Here is a 16,543-nt window from a genome sequence, read left to right as displayed (position 1 = left end):
TCTCAAACAATCTAGCCTTACAACTGACACCACAGAAATACAAAGGATAGTAAGAGATTACTACAAAAAATTGTACACCAACTAATTGAACAACCTAGAAGAAATGGATAAATTCTTAGAAATACACAATTTTCCAAGGAAATAGAAAATCTCAGCAGACCAACAAACAAAAGTGTAGGACCAGACAGCTTCACAGGTGAATTCTACCAAATCTTTAAAGAAGAGTTAATACCTCGCCTTCTCAAACTATCCCAAACAACTGAAGAGGAAAGAACAATTCCAAACTCATTCTGTGAAGCCAACATTACTGATACAAAAACCAGATAAAAACAGTAGAGTAAAACAGTACAGTAAAAGAAAGTTACAGGCCAATATCCCTGATGAACGTAGGCAGTACAGTGTTTGACATTGGTCTTAGCAGTATTTTTTTGCATCTATCTCTTCAGGCAAGGGCAACAAAAGTAAAAATAAACGTGACTATATCAAATTAATAAGCTTTTGTACAGTGAAGGAAACTATCAACCAAACAAAAAGGCAAACTACTGAACAGAAATATGTATATACTTTGATTAAATTGTTTTCAGTTTAATTTACCACAATATAAATAGGATCTATAACTCAGCAACAACCTCCCATGGCATCTCTTAAATGTCATCAAACATAACATAGCCAGAGTTATCTTCATAAAACAAAAGTCCTATTATTTACTTACCTTAGAACACTCCATTGTCTACCCTTCATCTACTGAAAAAAAATCATAACTCCTTATCTTGAATATTAGTATCTCAGTGTTCACTGTGCCATTTTCACAATAACCAAAGGTAGAAACTCGTGTCCATAAACAGATGAATGGATAAATAAAATGTGCTATATACATACAATAAAATATTATTCAGCCATAAAGAGGGGAATGAACTTCTGACACCTGCTACAATATGGATTAACCTTCAAAACATTATACTGAGTGAATTGTGCCACACACAACAAAACATATATTGTATGATTCCACTTACGTGAAATATATACAATAGCCAAATTCATTGAGAAAGAAAATAGATGAAAGATTACCAGAGAATACAGGGAGGGGGAATGGGGAGTAACTGCTTAAACAGGGTTTCTGTTTAAAGAGAGAAAAATGATTTGGAAGGACTTCCCTGTGGCACAGTGGTTAAGAATCCACCAGCCAATGCAGGGGACACGGGTTTGAGCCCTGGTCTGGGAAGATCCCACATGCTGCAGAGCAACTAAGCCCACATGCCACAACTTCTGAACCTGCAGTCTAGAGCCTGTGAGCCACAACTACTGAAGCCCGCATGCCTAGAGTCCATGCTCCACAACAAGAGAAGCCACTGCAATGAGAAGCCCATGCACCACAATGAAGAGTAGCCCCCACTTGCTGCAACTAGAGAAAGCCTGTGTGCAGCAACGAAGACCCAAGGCAGCCAATAAATAAATAGATTTATTTTAAAAGTTTTGGAAATAGATGGTGATGGCTGCACAATATTGTGAATGTAATTGATGTCACTGAATTGTACAATTAAAAGTTGAAATGGCAAATGTTATGTTTTATATATTTTTAACCTAATTTTAAAAATTAATGTAATTAATAATGTAATATACTAATAATGTAGCATACCCAAAATTATTGAACAGTACACTTTTAATGAATGAGTTGTATGGTATGTATATTATATCTCAATGAAACTTTTTCTTTAATACTACTTATCTTGGCAGACCAAATCCTTCAATATTGGACTTCTCTCTAGGACTCGATAGCCTCATCTCACGCCATTCATGCCATGAAACCCATGTTCTAATCATGCCAAATGATGTGTCACTCCTTGTCTACCCTGTGCTTTTTCATGTCTTTATACTTAAAATTTTCTGAGCCTTTAGTCTAGAAGAGTAGTTTGTAATCTTTTTTGTTCTGAGGACTTTTACAGTCTTAAAAAGTATTGAAGACTCCAGCAAAATTTTTGTGTATGTGAGTTACATCTATAGCTATTGTGTTAGAAATTTAAAAAATTTGTTTTGATATGTATTAATATATTTTAAAAAACAAAATGAATTGACTGCATATTAATATAAATAACATCTAAAAAATAGCTGTATTTTTTTAAAATGAGAAGACAGCATTGTTTTATCATTTTATAGATTTGTTTACTCTCTGGATTACTAGAAGACAACTGGATTCTCACATCTACTACGTCCAATCTGTTGTGTTGTTTTAGTTGAAATTTGTGAAGAAAATCCAGCTTCACACAGCAGTGAAGTTGGAAAAGGAAGGAGGGTTTTAACAGCCTTTTCAGATAATTCTGGATATGATTTTATACTACAACAACACAAATGGTAGTTACTTAAAGGTTAGCTTCCGTGTGGAATCAGAAACTATAGTGATGAACTTTTCCTATTCTATTACACTAAAATTCATTTGTCTATCTTATACTCTGAATGGATCATTTACCCAGGCATGATTTTATCATGTCATTTGGAAAATATTGGTTCCCTGAGTTATGCATATCCTCCAAATGCTGACAATTTCAGCATGCAATACCCCCCCACCCCAAATCACTAGTAATATCACTACACATCTCATCAGAAGTATGGGAAGCTATCAAGCTAACTATGGTGGATACAAGTCTTGAAAATTTTAATTTTTACTTGAAATCTTGATTTTTATTTGCAATAAATAATGTAGGTCATTTTCCTTGGAGTGACAGACTCATTGTATTTAGTCTGCCATACACCCAGGTTTGAATAACCATAGTTTGTTCCTCATTCTTTTAAGTAAAAAATGATATTCCTTAAAAAAAGCATAAACTCAAATAATGACAGAAATACGCGGTATCCTTCAGGCAACTATACTTCAGAATGCATCAGAGTTCCTTATATGTATTTTATAATATCACACAGCATATTAAAGAGATGTGTATTGAAGGATTAATATTTAATAAAATTATTTTACTTTTTCTTCAAGGACATTCTTAAGTGAAACTGGCTCTTTTTTTTTTTTTTTCCTGCTATTAAGTGGCAGTGAAAAATGCAATGACTACTAGTACTGTTTGGTGCCACTGTATTGATTAGTGCTAAGGTACCAGCAATTTAGCCACAATGGCTTTTGCACCATTGGTGCAAATGTCAACACAGTGGAAAGGCAAATAAATATCTAGTATTATTATGAAAATAATTTTGATCTCTTACTATGAAAATAATTTTGAACATGTATTGGGAGACCCTAGGAACCACATTTGGGGACCATTGGTCTAAAATTCTTCCTTCTCCACCAGGCTCAACAGGCAGACTCCTATTGATCCCTTACATTTCCTCAACTCATCTCAGTGACATCCTCTGCGCTTCCTCAGAAAGATTATTATCTAGGCCTTTAGTACATCATAGAGTCTAGTGAATTTCAATGTCTGTTTACTCGTAGTTTTCTTCTTAAACTATGGCTTCTAAAGGTCTATGGACTCATATTCATCTTTATACCCAGGGTACCTGACAAAGAATCTGGAGCACAGAAAATGAATAAGTTAGTTAATAGTTACAGATGCGACATAAGTTAGTTAATATTACAGATGCAACATAAGCACTTCCAACTCTGAATTGTGTCAGTCTAGGAAAATGGAGGGAGGACCAGAGAGAATTATAATGTAAACTTCATAGGGATAAACCCAAAGAATCAGTAAGTCTCGAATATGTCTCAAGTCTATGAGCAGTACAGTTATAGTTGCATCTTCATATATATACACACACACAGGGAAGCCAAAATGGCATGTGCTGGAATATACAAATTGTTATGAAATTATCAACAAGTATAGTAACCTAGAGAATAAAGAAACAAGAATGTGTATTTGTATATGCTTGAAAGTACACACTTGAACTGATTTGGAAAGGCTGTCAGGTTTGATTAGGCAAAAGGGATTGTGAGGATATTAAATAATGAAAGAACAAAATAAACTGTGACAGGCTTAGCATGGGATGGCAATGTACAATAGGGAGTTTGATGTGTTTTTCACATGAGTAAGCATATGAATAGATGCTGGATCTCACTAGTTATCAGGTAAATGTATATTAATATAAGTTGACTTTTTAAACATATTAGTCATAAGCTAATAAAAATTATAAAATCATTGTCAAAAGTGTGGGAAAATGGATCTTTTTATAAACAGTTAATGAAAACATAAATTGATATGGTCTTTTTGGAGAAATTTGACCAGTTCTAAAAAAAAATAAATAAAACAATGATTTTGCAGTTCTATTTCTAGGATTATATGCTAAAGAAATATTCACATGTGTGAAAAAACATATTTATGTGCACAAATGTTCACTGTGACATTGTAGGTAGTGATAAGACACCAAAAACAACCTAAATGATTGTCAGTGAGAAAATGGTTAAATAAATTAGTTTACTCTTAGTATAGGATAAATACAGGCTTTCAAAAGAATAAGATAGAGCCTTATCTTAAATAGCCTTAAAAGCTTTTTAAGATATATTGTAAGTGAAAAAAAGCAGGCGAATATTGTATCATTACATTTTCGTAATTACAAATGATACATATACTGCAAGAAAATTCTGGAGGCATGACAGCTGTCACTTACGAGTAAGTAAATGGAATTGATGTTGCAGGGATGAGGCAGAAACTTCAGTTAAAAATCCATATTACTTGAACATTTTATAATTTATGTATTATTTTGCAATTTAAAAAGTAATGAAAAAGATTGACCTCAGTATACTGAAATTAGAAAAGTGAGGAATATATGGAAATCACACAGAGATAGAGAAGAGAGAGATGCTGAATGACGAATATGAAGATTGTCCCTGTAAAAGTTGGATGACAGGAAAGAAGTTTCTCTAAATTATAATGTATAGATAATTCACACAATATTATGTTTGAGTCCTGTAAAATATTAAAAGTATTGTCCTGTAGACTATTAAAAATATTTTTAAAATATTATTTAATAACATTTTCTCATCAAGACTGTCATATATATGCAGACAAAAAATCTGATACTTGAGAAAATAAAATTCACTGAATATAATTAGGTAGATATTCTTAAAGATATAATTTCACCCACTGGAAGAAAATAAAATTAGTAAGCTTTATACTGAAAAATTATTTTCCATGAATTTTAATACACTTATTAATAAGAAACATTATAAAGGAATATACTGAGTGTTCCATGATTAGAAGCTAATAATCATAATATTCACACTGTACATGCTAGCAGTTAATTACTTCTTTGACTTTTGGGGGTTTGGATGTTATAGTTTCACTCATTCTTGAATATAAACTCTAGGAAAATATAATTGCTACATGCAATTACCACTCTAATTTCTCTACTACTCCAAATGATACTCATTTCCACCAAACTGTTTAAAAATAAATTGTTGTACTTACTTTCAACAATTACTTGTCTGTCTTCCCAGTTATCTTTAATAAGCTGTATATTTCCAAAGTGTGCATCGCTGTAGAAGATTCGGTTGGTACCTTTTCTTCTTTGATTATAGTCAAAAGCCAAAGCTATGACATTCTTGAAATAATGTGGATTTTCATATGGCCTTATTGGTGAATTTAAATTGGTTTCATCAGAAAGATGTATACTTTTTAATATTGTTCTCCCTGAATACAGCAAATAGCCTTCATGCCTTAAGCAAGTAACTCCATCCTCTGCTAAATATCCATGGGCACAAGCACAAGTTCTCTGGGAATTTCCTCGATAAAGACAGAGTTGCTGACATCCCCCATTGTCCTTGGCACAAACATTGGTCCCTAGGGAGAAAAAGAAGGTACACACACGTATGTCTGTGTTTTTTCTTTTGCTTTCCAGATAGTTTTTCTTAGAAAAATATTAAAAATTTAATGTTGAATATTCTGGGTTATTTTATGCTTAACTTTTAGACTGGTCAGTATAAATCCAAACACTATAAAGTACTGCTATTTTTAATCACTTCAGTTTAAAACCTGGGATTTTTTAATTTCAAAGATCACATTCTTCTGCTCCCCTGACCATCCAAAGAGAAGCATAAAAAATTTCCCTTAATCAGCCAGTTAAGTGCATAACCCTTTTGAAACTTGATACTGAGATTACAATAGGTTGTATATATTGTAATCTTTGGTACAAGTAACTGATTCACTCAAAACATGAACTGCATTCACCAAAAGAAATAGGCAGTACCTTAAACTTGGTGTCTATGAAGTATATAAGATATCAAAGAAATTTATGGCTCTAATGTGCCTACCTTCCTAAGTATATTGGGCATAAGTTTTTCACTCCAGTTTTGAGTGAAGATATAACATGATATTAAGATTTCTGCATCAGACTAATTCTCCTCTATGAATCCATCATCCTCTCCAAAATTATTATACCTTCCTTTGATGTCAAGAAAATTAATTACAATTTACTCTAATGGACATTTAAAATGAACATTATCTTAATGGAAGTGATATTAAAAAAAATCCAAATCATGTCATATCAGTTTCAAAACACATATTTTAAAGAAATGATGACTCTGGACTTATTTCACACTAATAGAAACCTTCTGGAGCCATCATCACTTTATGTATTAAAATATAATCCGACATGAAAACAACCTTTTGGCCCAAGTAATGTGGCATATTTAGTTAGTTCTAAATAAAGTGTGTGACTATTAAAATATATATATATATATAAAATCAAAAAAAAAATTTTGGCTGCTTTTTACTCTCTAATATCCTAATTGTGCTTTGTATACTTCATTGAACATGTATATTTATCAAGTGTTTCTATATTAGTCTAAACCTATACTGAAGCCATACCAGGTATATAACATGTCCATATACATGCACTGTCCTAGGCAAAACTATCCATGAACTATTATATATTTATTTCATTAGGCTACTATATGATTTTTGTAGGAAATTAGATGTAAAAAAATAGGGTCTTGAGGTTTTGGACTCATATAAGAATTAATCCCTAACTTAAGTTTGATAAATAAATGTCAAAAAAAATGAGAGAAAGAAAAAACATAAAACGTATTTATCATACAAGAGTGCTGACCTTTCTCTCTTACTCGGTTAAAGATTTTAACCTCCTTCAGGTTGACTCCAAGACCCGTTCTCATGGTTACGGTTTCTGTGGCATCATTCTTGTGGCCCCTTCTGATGGACCCGTTGGCATGTGCTCTGCCAAGAAATTGAACATACGTGATCAACAATCTTTAATCCAAATCAAGCCAGTTATTTAAGCTGAAGGTGTTAACAGATGGCCCAGCAGAAGGGAAAGAAACCAACATTAGTCTGTGACATTGAAAGGGTTGAGCCTGGAATAGCAAGAGTGACTGCCTCTTCTGTGGAAATTACATGGTTTTGTGAGATCCTTTCTGTGGCCTTGCTAAGGAATGGCTAATCCTACAAGGGTAAAGCAACTGGCACTAAAATAACATTTTGAGACTCAAATACTTATGAAAAAATAAATTACCTGTCAGACCAGTAGATGTACGCCCCAAAGACTGCAACTGAAAACATATCCACATTGCTCCCTGACAGCACCATCTCACGATTCCCGCCAGTCTCAAGGTCAATTCTTTCTATCTTGTCTATACGAGCATCACACCAATACAATTTATTTTCCTAAGGTTGATTGAAAAGTAATATTACAAGCTGTTTTTGATTGTTTTATAAAGAAAATAAGAGAACACTAAAAGTAGACTAATGCAAGTTGGCAGTTAATGCACTTTCAATACTTAAGAAATCCAACAGACCTCATAGTCAATGGAGATGCCATTTGGCCATGCTATTCCCATGCTTACGAGGACAACCTTCTCTGAGCCATCTAAACGAGCCTTTCCAATGGACGGCATCTGTCCCCATTCAGTCCAGAACAAGTAGCTGAAATTAAATTGTAGATAAATGCAGATAAACACAAAACTGTGTAGTATTAATAACAACAGCAATACCATTCATACTAACAGAAAATAACACCATTTAAAAATTAATATATGTGTGTAATGTTTACAATAAAATAATTTTTATTAAAAAAAAATTTAACCATTCATAGAAATCACAAGGAAGCATTTCCAAAATACCTTTTGTACATGCTGCTCCCTATCTGAAATGCTTTTTTTCAATCTACTTGCTTAATTCCTTCTTTTTTAAATATATCAAACATTTCCCTCAAGAAGCCTTCTGTGTTCTCTCTGATTATTGCACCATATACTCTGCTTCATAGCATGAATTAGAGTGGCAAATTTACACTTGTGTTTCTTTACAAAGTTACTTTTTATTAATATTTTTTGCTCCCATTAGACTTTAAGCTCAGTGAGGACAGTGATCTTTTTTCTTATTCACTATTATACCTATAGCACTAGGTAATTTATGAATGTACACATGAATACATTATAACTTTCAGTTCTGTCCATTTAGACTGCTAAATGGCTATTCAACTTTGAATTTTATAAATCATCTTGTGAAGGCATCTTAAAACATGAATTTATACAAAGCAGACATTCTTATTTTAGTAATCTTTTAACGTAATGTGGAAGGACTGTGGAAGAAAATAAAATATAGAAGAAAGAAAATCCACAGTATGCTGAAATATAACATGTCAAAAAATGAAATGTTAAAAAACAGAAGGTACATAATCCATGTTTCTTTCACCTATTCATTCAATAAATATAGTATTTATATTACAATACAGAAATTCATGCTTTCAGATAAATCAGATCTATTCTTTTGAAGTTATGCCCAGTGAAGTTTTATTCAGCTGTCAGATAACAGCAATGACTGACTAAAGTTTAGAAAAATATGGCAATCATTGATTCAGCCAGGTAAAAATGAGTGTGTATTCTGTGCATATTTGAATACGTATATAACAGCAATCATACACAAGAAGAGAAAGTGAGACTGCATATAGGAAAAGCAAAGAAGACCTACATTCATATTTTGTATTATTTATCCATGAAAAATGATAAACTACATAAAATATGTATTTCCTTTATGCATATTGTTTTGATTTATTTTAAAAGTTGATTTTTTTTCCCCTGAAAATGCTGTACAAAATAAATGCATTGGACTTTTACACCCAGACAAATATGAAGTGTGGCTGGAATCCCAAGTATATTAATCCTGAAGAAACTTTCATTAATATTTACAAGCTCTATAAATCACAAAGGGAAAACTTTGTAGCAAGAAATCCAACTAGGGCTTCCCTGGTGGCGCAGTGGTTGAGAGTCCGCCTGCCGATGCAGGGGACACGGGTTCGTGCCCCGGTCCGGGAGGATCCCACATGCCGCGGAGCGGCTGGGCCCGTGAGCCATGGCCACAGAGCCTGCACGTCCGGAGCCTGTGCTCCGCAAAGGGAGAGGCCACAACAGTGAGAGGCCCGCGTACCGCCAAAAAAAAAAAAAAAGAAATCTAATATTGGTTAGATCTAGGTTGAAGCAGGCATGGAAATATCTATATTTCTATTAAAATTATAATTTTTAAATCTTTAAGGGACATTGCATTAAAAAATTATTAAAAATAAAAACACTATTTTAACTGAGAGGTAAAATGTTGCTTCATTTAACTTTTCAAGGAGAAATTTTAGCATTACTAATGACACTAAAATGACAAGTCAGTCATTTGTTAAGATGACAGGGATGTTACACTGTGAAGGAGGCATTTTGGGAGCCAAGACAGATCTGCGCTTATTTATTCAATCTGATTCTTGTCATCTACTTTTAATACACTCCAGAGTTCAAATATGGAAGGCAATGGGTATAATATACTTTTTATTTAATAGTAATCTTTCAAATGTACTAAATGACTAATAAAAATATTATACCGAGTAGGTCAAATCAGCCATTTAACATATTTAATTCTCACAACTTTGGAAATTGCCGTTCAGTAAGTTAATGATCCACAGTCACATGGCTGATAGGGGAACTGCACTCAGGCTTTACTAACCCAGGGCTATATCTTCTTCTCTATGCTGTCTCACCAAATAGAAATATAATACAACAATATAACAATCTTAAATCAAGTGATATTTTTCCCTAAGCATAAGGAATATAACAAAGATCTCCATACTTGAAAAACAAAACAAAACATGAAAAAAGTCTTAGTATTAAAAACAAGTCTCTTTTTTCCCCTAGTAGTTCCTATCTTTTTGAAATTTGCAGTACTTCTAGGCAGGAGGCTTAGATGAATGGCAACAAAATTAGGAATAAAAAAATATTCAAAATAAAACTATCTTGAATACAGATTTTACTCAAATTTTCAGCAGTAATTTGACACACTGTCACAATATGTAAAGCCAAAGCTGACTGCAAGCATTACTTTTATGGCTAAAATATTTATCAACTTAATACAACTAAAAGATTCTACACTTGCCAAAATTAAGCAACATTTTATGATGGTCAGGCAAAGAATAATTTATTTTCTCCCTAAACTGAAATTGAAAGTAAAGAATTGAATAGAATTAGCACCTTGAGAACCTTTGGGAATTACAAACCAAATACAGAGAAAGAACACTCTCTAACTTATAAAACTGCAGCAAGAAACTTATGAATAATTTGAGTGTAATTTATATAGATGTGCTTGGGATATCTTTAATGAACATAGATTCTTCATATATAAACGTGATCTTCAGCAATGGGAAGAAATGAAGATTTTTTCACTGGTTTTTGAGACTCCATGGAAATTAACATTCAGTGGTGGCATTTCAAATAGATGTTGTCCACATTTAAGTTCAAATTTTGCTGTAGTGGAGTGTTTGTTGGATTGTATGATATAGCCAAGAAAATTGCCTTTAGAGAATTAGCTTGGTTAATCTAGCCCTGAAAATACTTTCCAAGCCTATCCCAGATCCAGAAATTTTCAAAATTGTCAAAATCAAATGCTGTATTGTATGATCGACATTTCCCTGGATAATAATTTGTTCTACACTGAAAACTCCCTTATTTACAGAAGCTTATAGTTACAGAATTTGAAAACAGAACATTTAAAAAAGACATTCAAAAGTGGTTTGAAGGATTATAGAAATACTATCAGAAATCATCACAACACAAATATCCCTTATTGTCTTAATTAGACACAGAAGTTCTTGGCAGGAACATGTGCAAAGAATATATATCACAAGCTACCTTCCAATTAATTACTGACATTTGGTTAATAGGTAGAAGACTCCATTTGGTAGTGTTGGAGTTTCCAAAGGCCTAGCATACACTTAGTGGTCCCCAAAAGTTTTTAAACTTACCATATGACAACTGTACTGATGTCAGAATTAGTTTACACACAGGTGCTCTTATAAAGGAAAACAAATGTTTTTATGTCACAATTAGATTCAAGCTGAAAAATATACTTTCAATGTATTATAAATGTCCTTGAATAATTTCAAATAAATATTTTTGGGGAAATAAGGCCAACATGAAAGCTAAGCTCCAAAGTTGGTGGGGAAAGAGTAAAGGAGTATGGGCAAGAAAGAGAAGAATGAACGTGTCTAAATTGTTAAAGAAATAGTATTAAATATGATTCTTATATTTTAAATATATGAACCATAGTGAAAAGACACTAATTTGAATCAATCATTTTCTTTTAATTTAAGGTTTTTTTGACTGATAAACTGTTTCTCTGGAGCATAGATCTGGGTTGCAGTTTTTACGATAAATTTGCTATTTCTTTCTATTCCTATCCTTTACCTAAGAGAGTATGAAATAGATACTTATAAGATATGCTAGAGAAAACCTGAAATAACCAAAAATTGCCATGCTGACACAAAAATGAAGATCACATAATTCTCTTATGTAGGCAGCTTCCTTGGTTGAAAAGAGAATCAAGAATGTCATTGTGTCCTCTGTGAGAGTGGAGGTCAACAGTGTGTTAGTTTATCTGTAAAAATAAGAAAAATAAAAAACAGAAGCCCTGTAGGCTTTTATATATATTATACACATATAATATATATTTTATATATAAGGAATAGTAGCTTAGCAGTTTCACTAGAATCACTTAAAACACATATTAATTGAATACCTTGTAGGCCAACGTGTCAATGTCTCCATCTTCAGGCTAAAGCACAGGGAAAATAATATAGTACTGTCAAAGTCTGAATACATTTCATGAATATGTGAATTGACATCCTTCATCGCCTATGAGGAATACAGTGTATTCCTCTATTCCTGTGAGGGCTTCTTCACATTTCCTTTTTCTTCATTTCTGTGCAGTTTTTGTTTTGAGAAAGTATTACATGCCAATCCCAAATCACTTTTCAAGCCCTGAATTGCTTAGAGTCTCCTGCAATATAAAAAGAACTCAACCACAGATAGCAGAACACTCTGCTAAAAGGAAGAGAGTCTAGAGACAGTAGAACCTTGAATACTACTTTCTAATTTGTTTTTGACAGTGGTTCGGTGGATGATTCTCAAATGTATACTTTCATTGCAGTCATGCACTCATTCAACAAATATTAATTAGGTACCTATTAGGTGCTAGGAACTGATAATATGAAATGAATTGGACTTAGTGACCCTTATGAAGGTCACTGTTTAATGGCAGAGGCAGATGGGTAAGTAAAGAATTACCTGAGAAAAATGGTACCAGCAATGCTTAAAACTTGCTAGTTGTAAGTCTCTATACGACATGAAAGTAGGGGCTTCAACACTGAAACTGTGGAAGTGCTGTGGTGAGAGAAGTTATTATTCCTACAAACAACTTCAGAAATAAACCTTTCCTTTGAAGGAAAATAAACATACAAGCCATCTGGGTTGTTCTCTCCTTACGTTTAAGCTTAAAAAGTATTTTTAAGTTATCATTTGTTCTTCAGGCCTTGTTCTGGTTTTTGTTATTCTTTAGTTTTACATTAGATTCCTTCTTGACTCATTACTTTCCAATATGAAGTAATTATATAAAACAATCATTATGTGTGTACCCAGCCAACACTGGAGAAGTATGGAGAAAGAGGCTTTAGGAAGAAAAATTTCTTTGGCATCTGTAATTCCATAGCATGTTAGACTTATCACCCCATATTATATTTTTAATTCCTTATTTTAAGTATCTATTTACAGCCTGCCTCCTTGCCCATCCTTTCAATAAATATGTACATATACATATACATTCATGTGTACATATATGATATTCGTTTGCTATTTACATGGTTTAACAATGGTTTTCCTGAGTGGTCCATCTTTTATTCACTTTTGGTATTTTCAGTATATAATATTTGATGTTTCCCTATAATCTATGAATTTTCCTATGAAATATTTAACACTGAGATACCTAGGGCCTAGACTCGTAGTGCTCATGAGTTGATTTGGAATTCTTAAAATATTATACAGAAAATTTTAATTTGTTTCATGAACCCCAAACCATCTTATATAGCAGTCATATGCAACCTATCCTGGATATCCCATGTCGAAACACACTGAGGAGATTTCTATAGGCAAATAGAGAAGGGAATATCTTAAACTTCTCTTTTACCCTTTACCACATTTTTATTGGTCAGATCCCTTAAGAAATTAGGAAAAGGTCCTACAGTTTTGTGTGGCTATCGCTGGTCTCCATTCGACATAGCTTTGGTGGTCTGGGCCAGGGGCTCCCTCTTACAATGGGAAGTGGCATGACCTTTCTGGGATCTCTTTCTCCTCCACCAGCTCAGAGCTGCAATGATAACCCAGGGCATTTTGAAAATTTCTAGTCCTTCTTTTCTCATTTTAGCGGGAGAGGTAAGGTCCAAGATTTATGTTTAGAGGTTAAGAAATGAGAATAAAGCATATTGGAAAAAAGTAGGTGAGACCTAACTATCTTTGAAAGAAGAGTGTCTACAGTAGAATTTTTTGGAAAATTCCTAGTGAAAAATAGTATCGCACTTTTCTTTCATTTGTCCTAATTTGTATGCCTCAGAGACTTGTAGAAAAAGGTGGCTGTGATTTGGGGAATAATTGTGGTATTTCTGAATTACTTGACCATCATGGTGTATTAATATTATAAACTATCACCCTGATTCTACCACTATTTCTATTGCAAAATTTAATTCCTTCTTCTTTATATGTTACCTCGTCTTCAGATGTAAAATACATTGATACTTTAGGAGATGGTGTTAAACTATGCTATACTTTTGCTATCTCAACAGATGTTAAACTGTCATTCAAGACCTTCTGTATATTACTGGGCATATTCCAAAAGCATATATGTATATATAGTCAATGAAAGACCATTTAACAATATGTACTTTTTAAACACCAAAATACCATGTAAAGCTGAATCTCTGCCATGGAAAGAAACACTTTTCAGAAAGTTATTTATGGTTGCAGAGATATAAAGCTAAATTAAGAGAGGCAATGTAGATCCTACTGCCTAACAAGAAAAAAAAAAAAAAATCACAGAGTATTTGTGTTTCACTTAGAGATCATACATCATGGGAGGTTAACCAACATTTTCGATATCATACTGTGACTTTCTATGCATCTTTTTTTTTTATTGTAGGTAGAAAATGACTTTTTAGCATAAAGAGAATTATTACATTTTAAGTTTTTTAAAGAGAGTGAGGCCTTACCAAAAAAAATAAAGAAGTCAACGGAGGGGAGAAACTGAATTTTCAAGCTGAACTAAATTCATATACACTTTCTGTTTTGCATATGGCTACATTTTAAAAGACCTCAAGTCTCCATTGCTCAAAAACAGGCTTCATGCCCACTTTTCAAGGCACATTTATATCTTGGATTCAGCTAATTTACTCCATTATGGCTCACCTTTTCTCTTGGCAATACACCTGCTATGTTTTAACATCAAACAGAATATTAAAATGCTGTACTTTATTCCTGTGATATGAATTTTGACACTTAAATGTCTATGTAATATTACCTGGAAATCAGTGTTTGATTTCCAGGTAAAAGTTATTCAAATTTTTACATAGAGTGGTCATTTATAAGTCCTTCTCCCCCCCACCCCGAAGTCATCAGTAAACATGTAGATAAGATATTAGAAGACACATATCACTAATGTTTCCAAGCAGTAATAAACATTTCCTGAAAATAAACCTAATATTTGAAAAGGTATATCAATTCTTAACTATGAATCCTGAAAAATATCTATCCATGTGACAATATCGAAGAAAAGTTTTTAAGAAGTGAAGACAGAGAGAAACAATATTTAAAATATTGTTATACATGTCAAAGATTTCTTGTTCTGTGGGATGAAATGTAAATCTTGTTTGGGGGGGGCTCAAAATTAATAAATCAAAAGTGCTTACTGAGATCCTCCGGCTAAGTCAGCGCTGAGCTCAGAGTCACAATGGAGAGAAATGGAAAACCTAAGAGACAGCTGGAGATAAGGAATGACAGGATTTACAGACAGATGGAAATAGGTGATGAAAACCTATGGGAAGTCTGAAGTAAGTTTCAATCTTGTCAAGACGAAAGAACCATGATAACACAAAAAGAGACGCCATGGTTAGGAAAGAAAGTCAGTAGATGAACACTAGGAGGACATGGTAAGTTTCAGAGACAGTTGGATGTTCAAATAAATCATTTCTAAAGGAAATTGTAAATATAATTAAAGGAATGAAGATGAAATATTGGATGTAATGTAGTGATTAATGTCAGAAACATGAAAATATGTTTAAAAGATAAATATAGCAAGAGAGAAAATAGCATACAGAGCTTTAAGTGAGGAGAAAGATGCTCAGAAGAGAAATACAATGCTCAGAGGAAATACATGGAAGGAGTCAGAGAGAACAAGAAAACTCAGAGTTAAAGAAGGTAACAGAAAAAATAAACTCTTGAGTAGATAAATGATGGAGAAATGTCAAGGAGAAGGCAAGGGGTGTGAAAAAAAATTTGAAAAACAAAATCTGGATTTGGCTGTGGATAAATTTAGAAATTCCTGGAAAGAACTAAAGCTGAAAATTCATTTCAGCAGTTAAGTGAGGAGACATTTACTTCTATTCTAAGAAGTTGAGAAGTAAACGTGCAGAGAAAAATAAGACAGTATTTTTCTTTTCAAATAAGAGGGATCTGAGCCTATTTGAAAGCAAAGGGAAAGGCTTCATTGAAAGTAATAAGTTAAAGATGATCGAACAGAAAAGAACAGTTACTGCAATGAGATGCCTGAGGAAATAGATGCCATCGTGTCCAGAATAAAAGCGAAGTAGATTTAAGTAAGAAAAAACAAAACTTTCTCTGAGGTTATATGCACTTATTTCAAAACATTCACATTATGAATTTGTAGATTCCATTTTCCCTTACCATCACATAGTCACTCTATTACAATTAACCACCAAATCCATTTAACTGCTTTACTAATCTCTGACAATTTTGCCATCTTCTCCCTTCTAGCAGACATACTTAGGGACTTTACGGCTCATGTTGTTGATCCTATGAACATCCCAGCTCCTGGTTCCTCATCTTATCTGTTCCAGGGACCTTCGTCTCTCTTTTGCCTCTGCCTTACATTACTCTGATCTCCTGTTCTTCGTTTCCCTCCATTTCATCACTAATTTCTAGACCTCACCTCTTGATTGGCAACTCATAGTTATTCCCTTACAATTGCCAGCTTTGAATCTGTCACCACCTGCTCCTCGTTTAGCCCAT

General features: G+C 33.2%; 1 protein-coding gene across 1 annotated transcript in view; it reads right to left on the bottom strand.

Annotated features, from left to right (window-relative positions):
- Positions 1–16,543, bottom strand: part of LRP1B (LDL receptor related protein 1B) — a 1,820,879-nt gene that overhangs the window by 461,061 nt on the left and 1,343,275 nt on the right. Inside the window, exons 38-41 of the mRNA XM_029226108.1 lie at positions 7,742–7,868; positions 7,459–7,610; positions 7,039–7,163; positions 5,400–5,771 (exon numbers count right to left, since the gene is read on the bottom strand). Coding sequence (XP_029081941.1) covers positions 5,400–5,771; positions 7,039–7,163; positions 7,459–7,610; positions 7,742–7,868 — 776 coding nt within the window. The remainder of the gene's footprint in view (positions 1–5,399; positions 5,772–7,038; positions 7,164–7,458; positions 7,611–7,741; positions 7,869–16,543) is intronic.

Source organism: Monodon monoceros, unplaced genomic scaffold (assembly GCF_005190385.1).
Source record: "Monodon monoceros isolate NGI ecotype Baffin Bay Population unplaced genomic scaffold, NGI_Narwhal_1 Super_Scaffold_16, whole genome shotgun sequence".
NCBI classification, from domain to species: domain Eukaryota; kingdom Metazoa; phylum Chordata; class Mammalia; order Artiodactyla; family Monodontidae; genus Monodon; species Monodon monoceros.
Note: the sequence above shows the minus strand (reverse complement) of the source record. Positions and strands in the feature narration are given on the sequence as shown.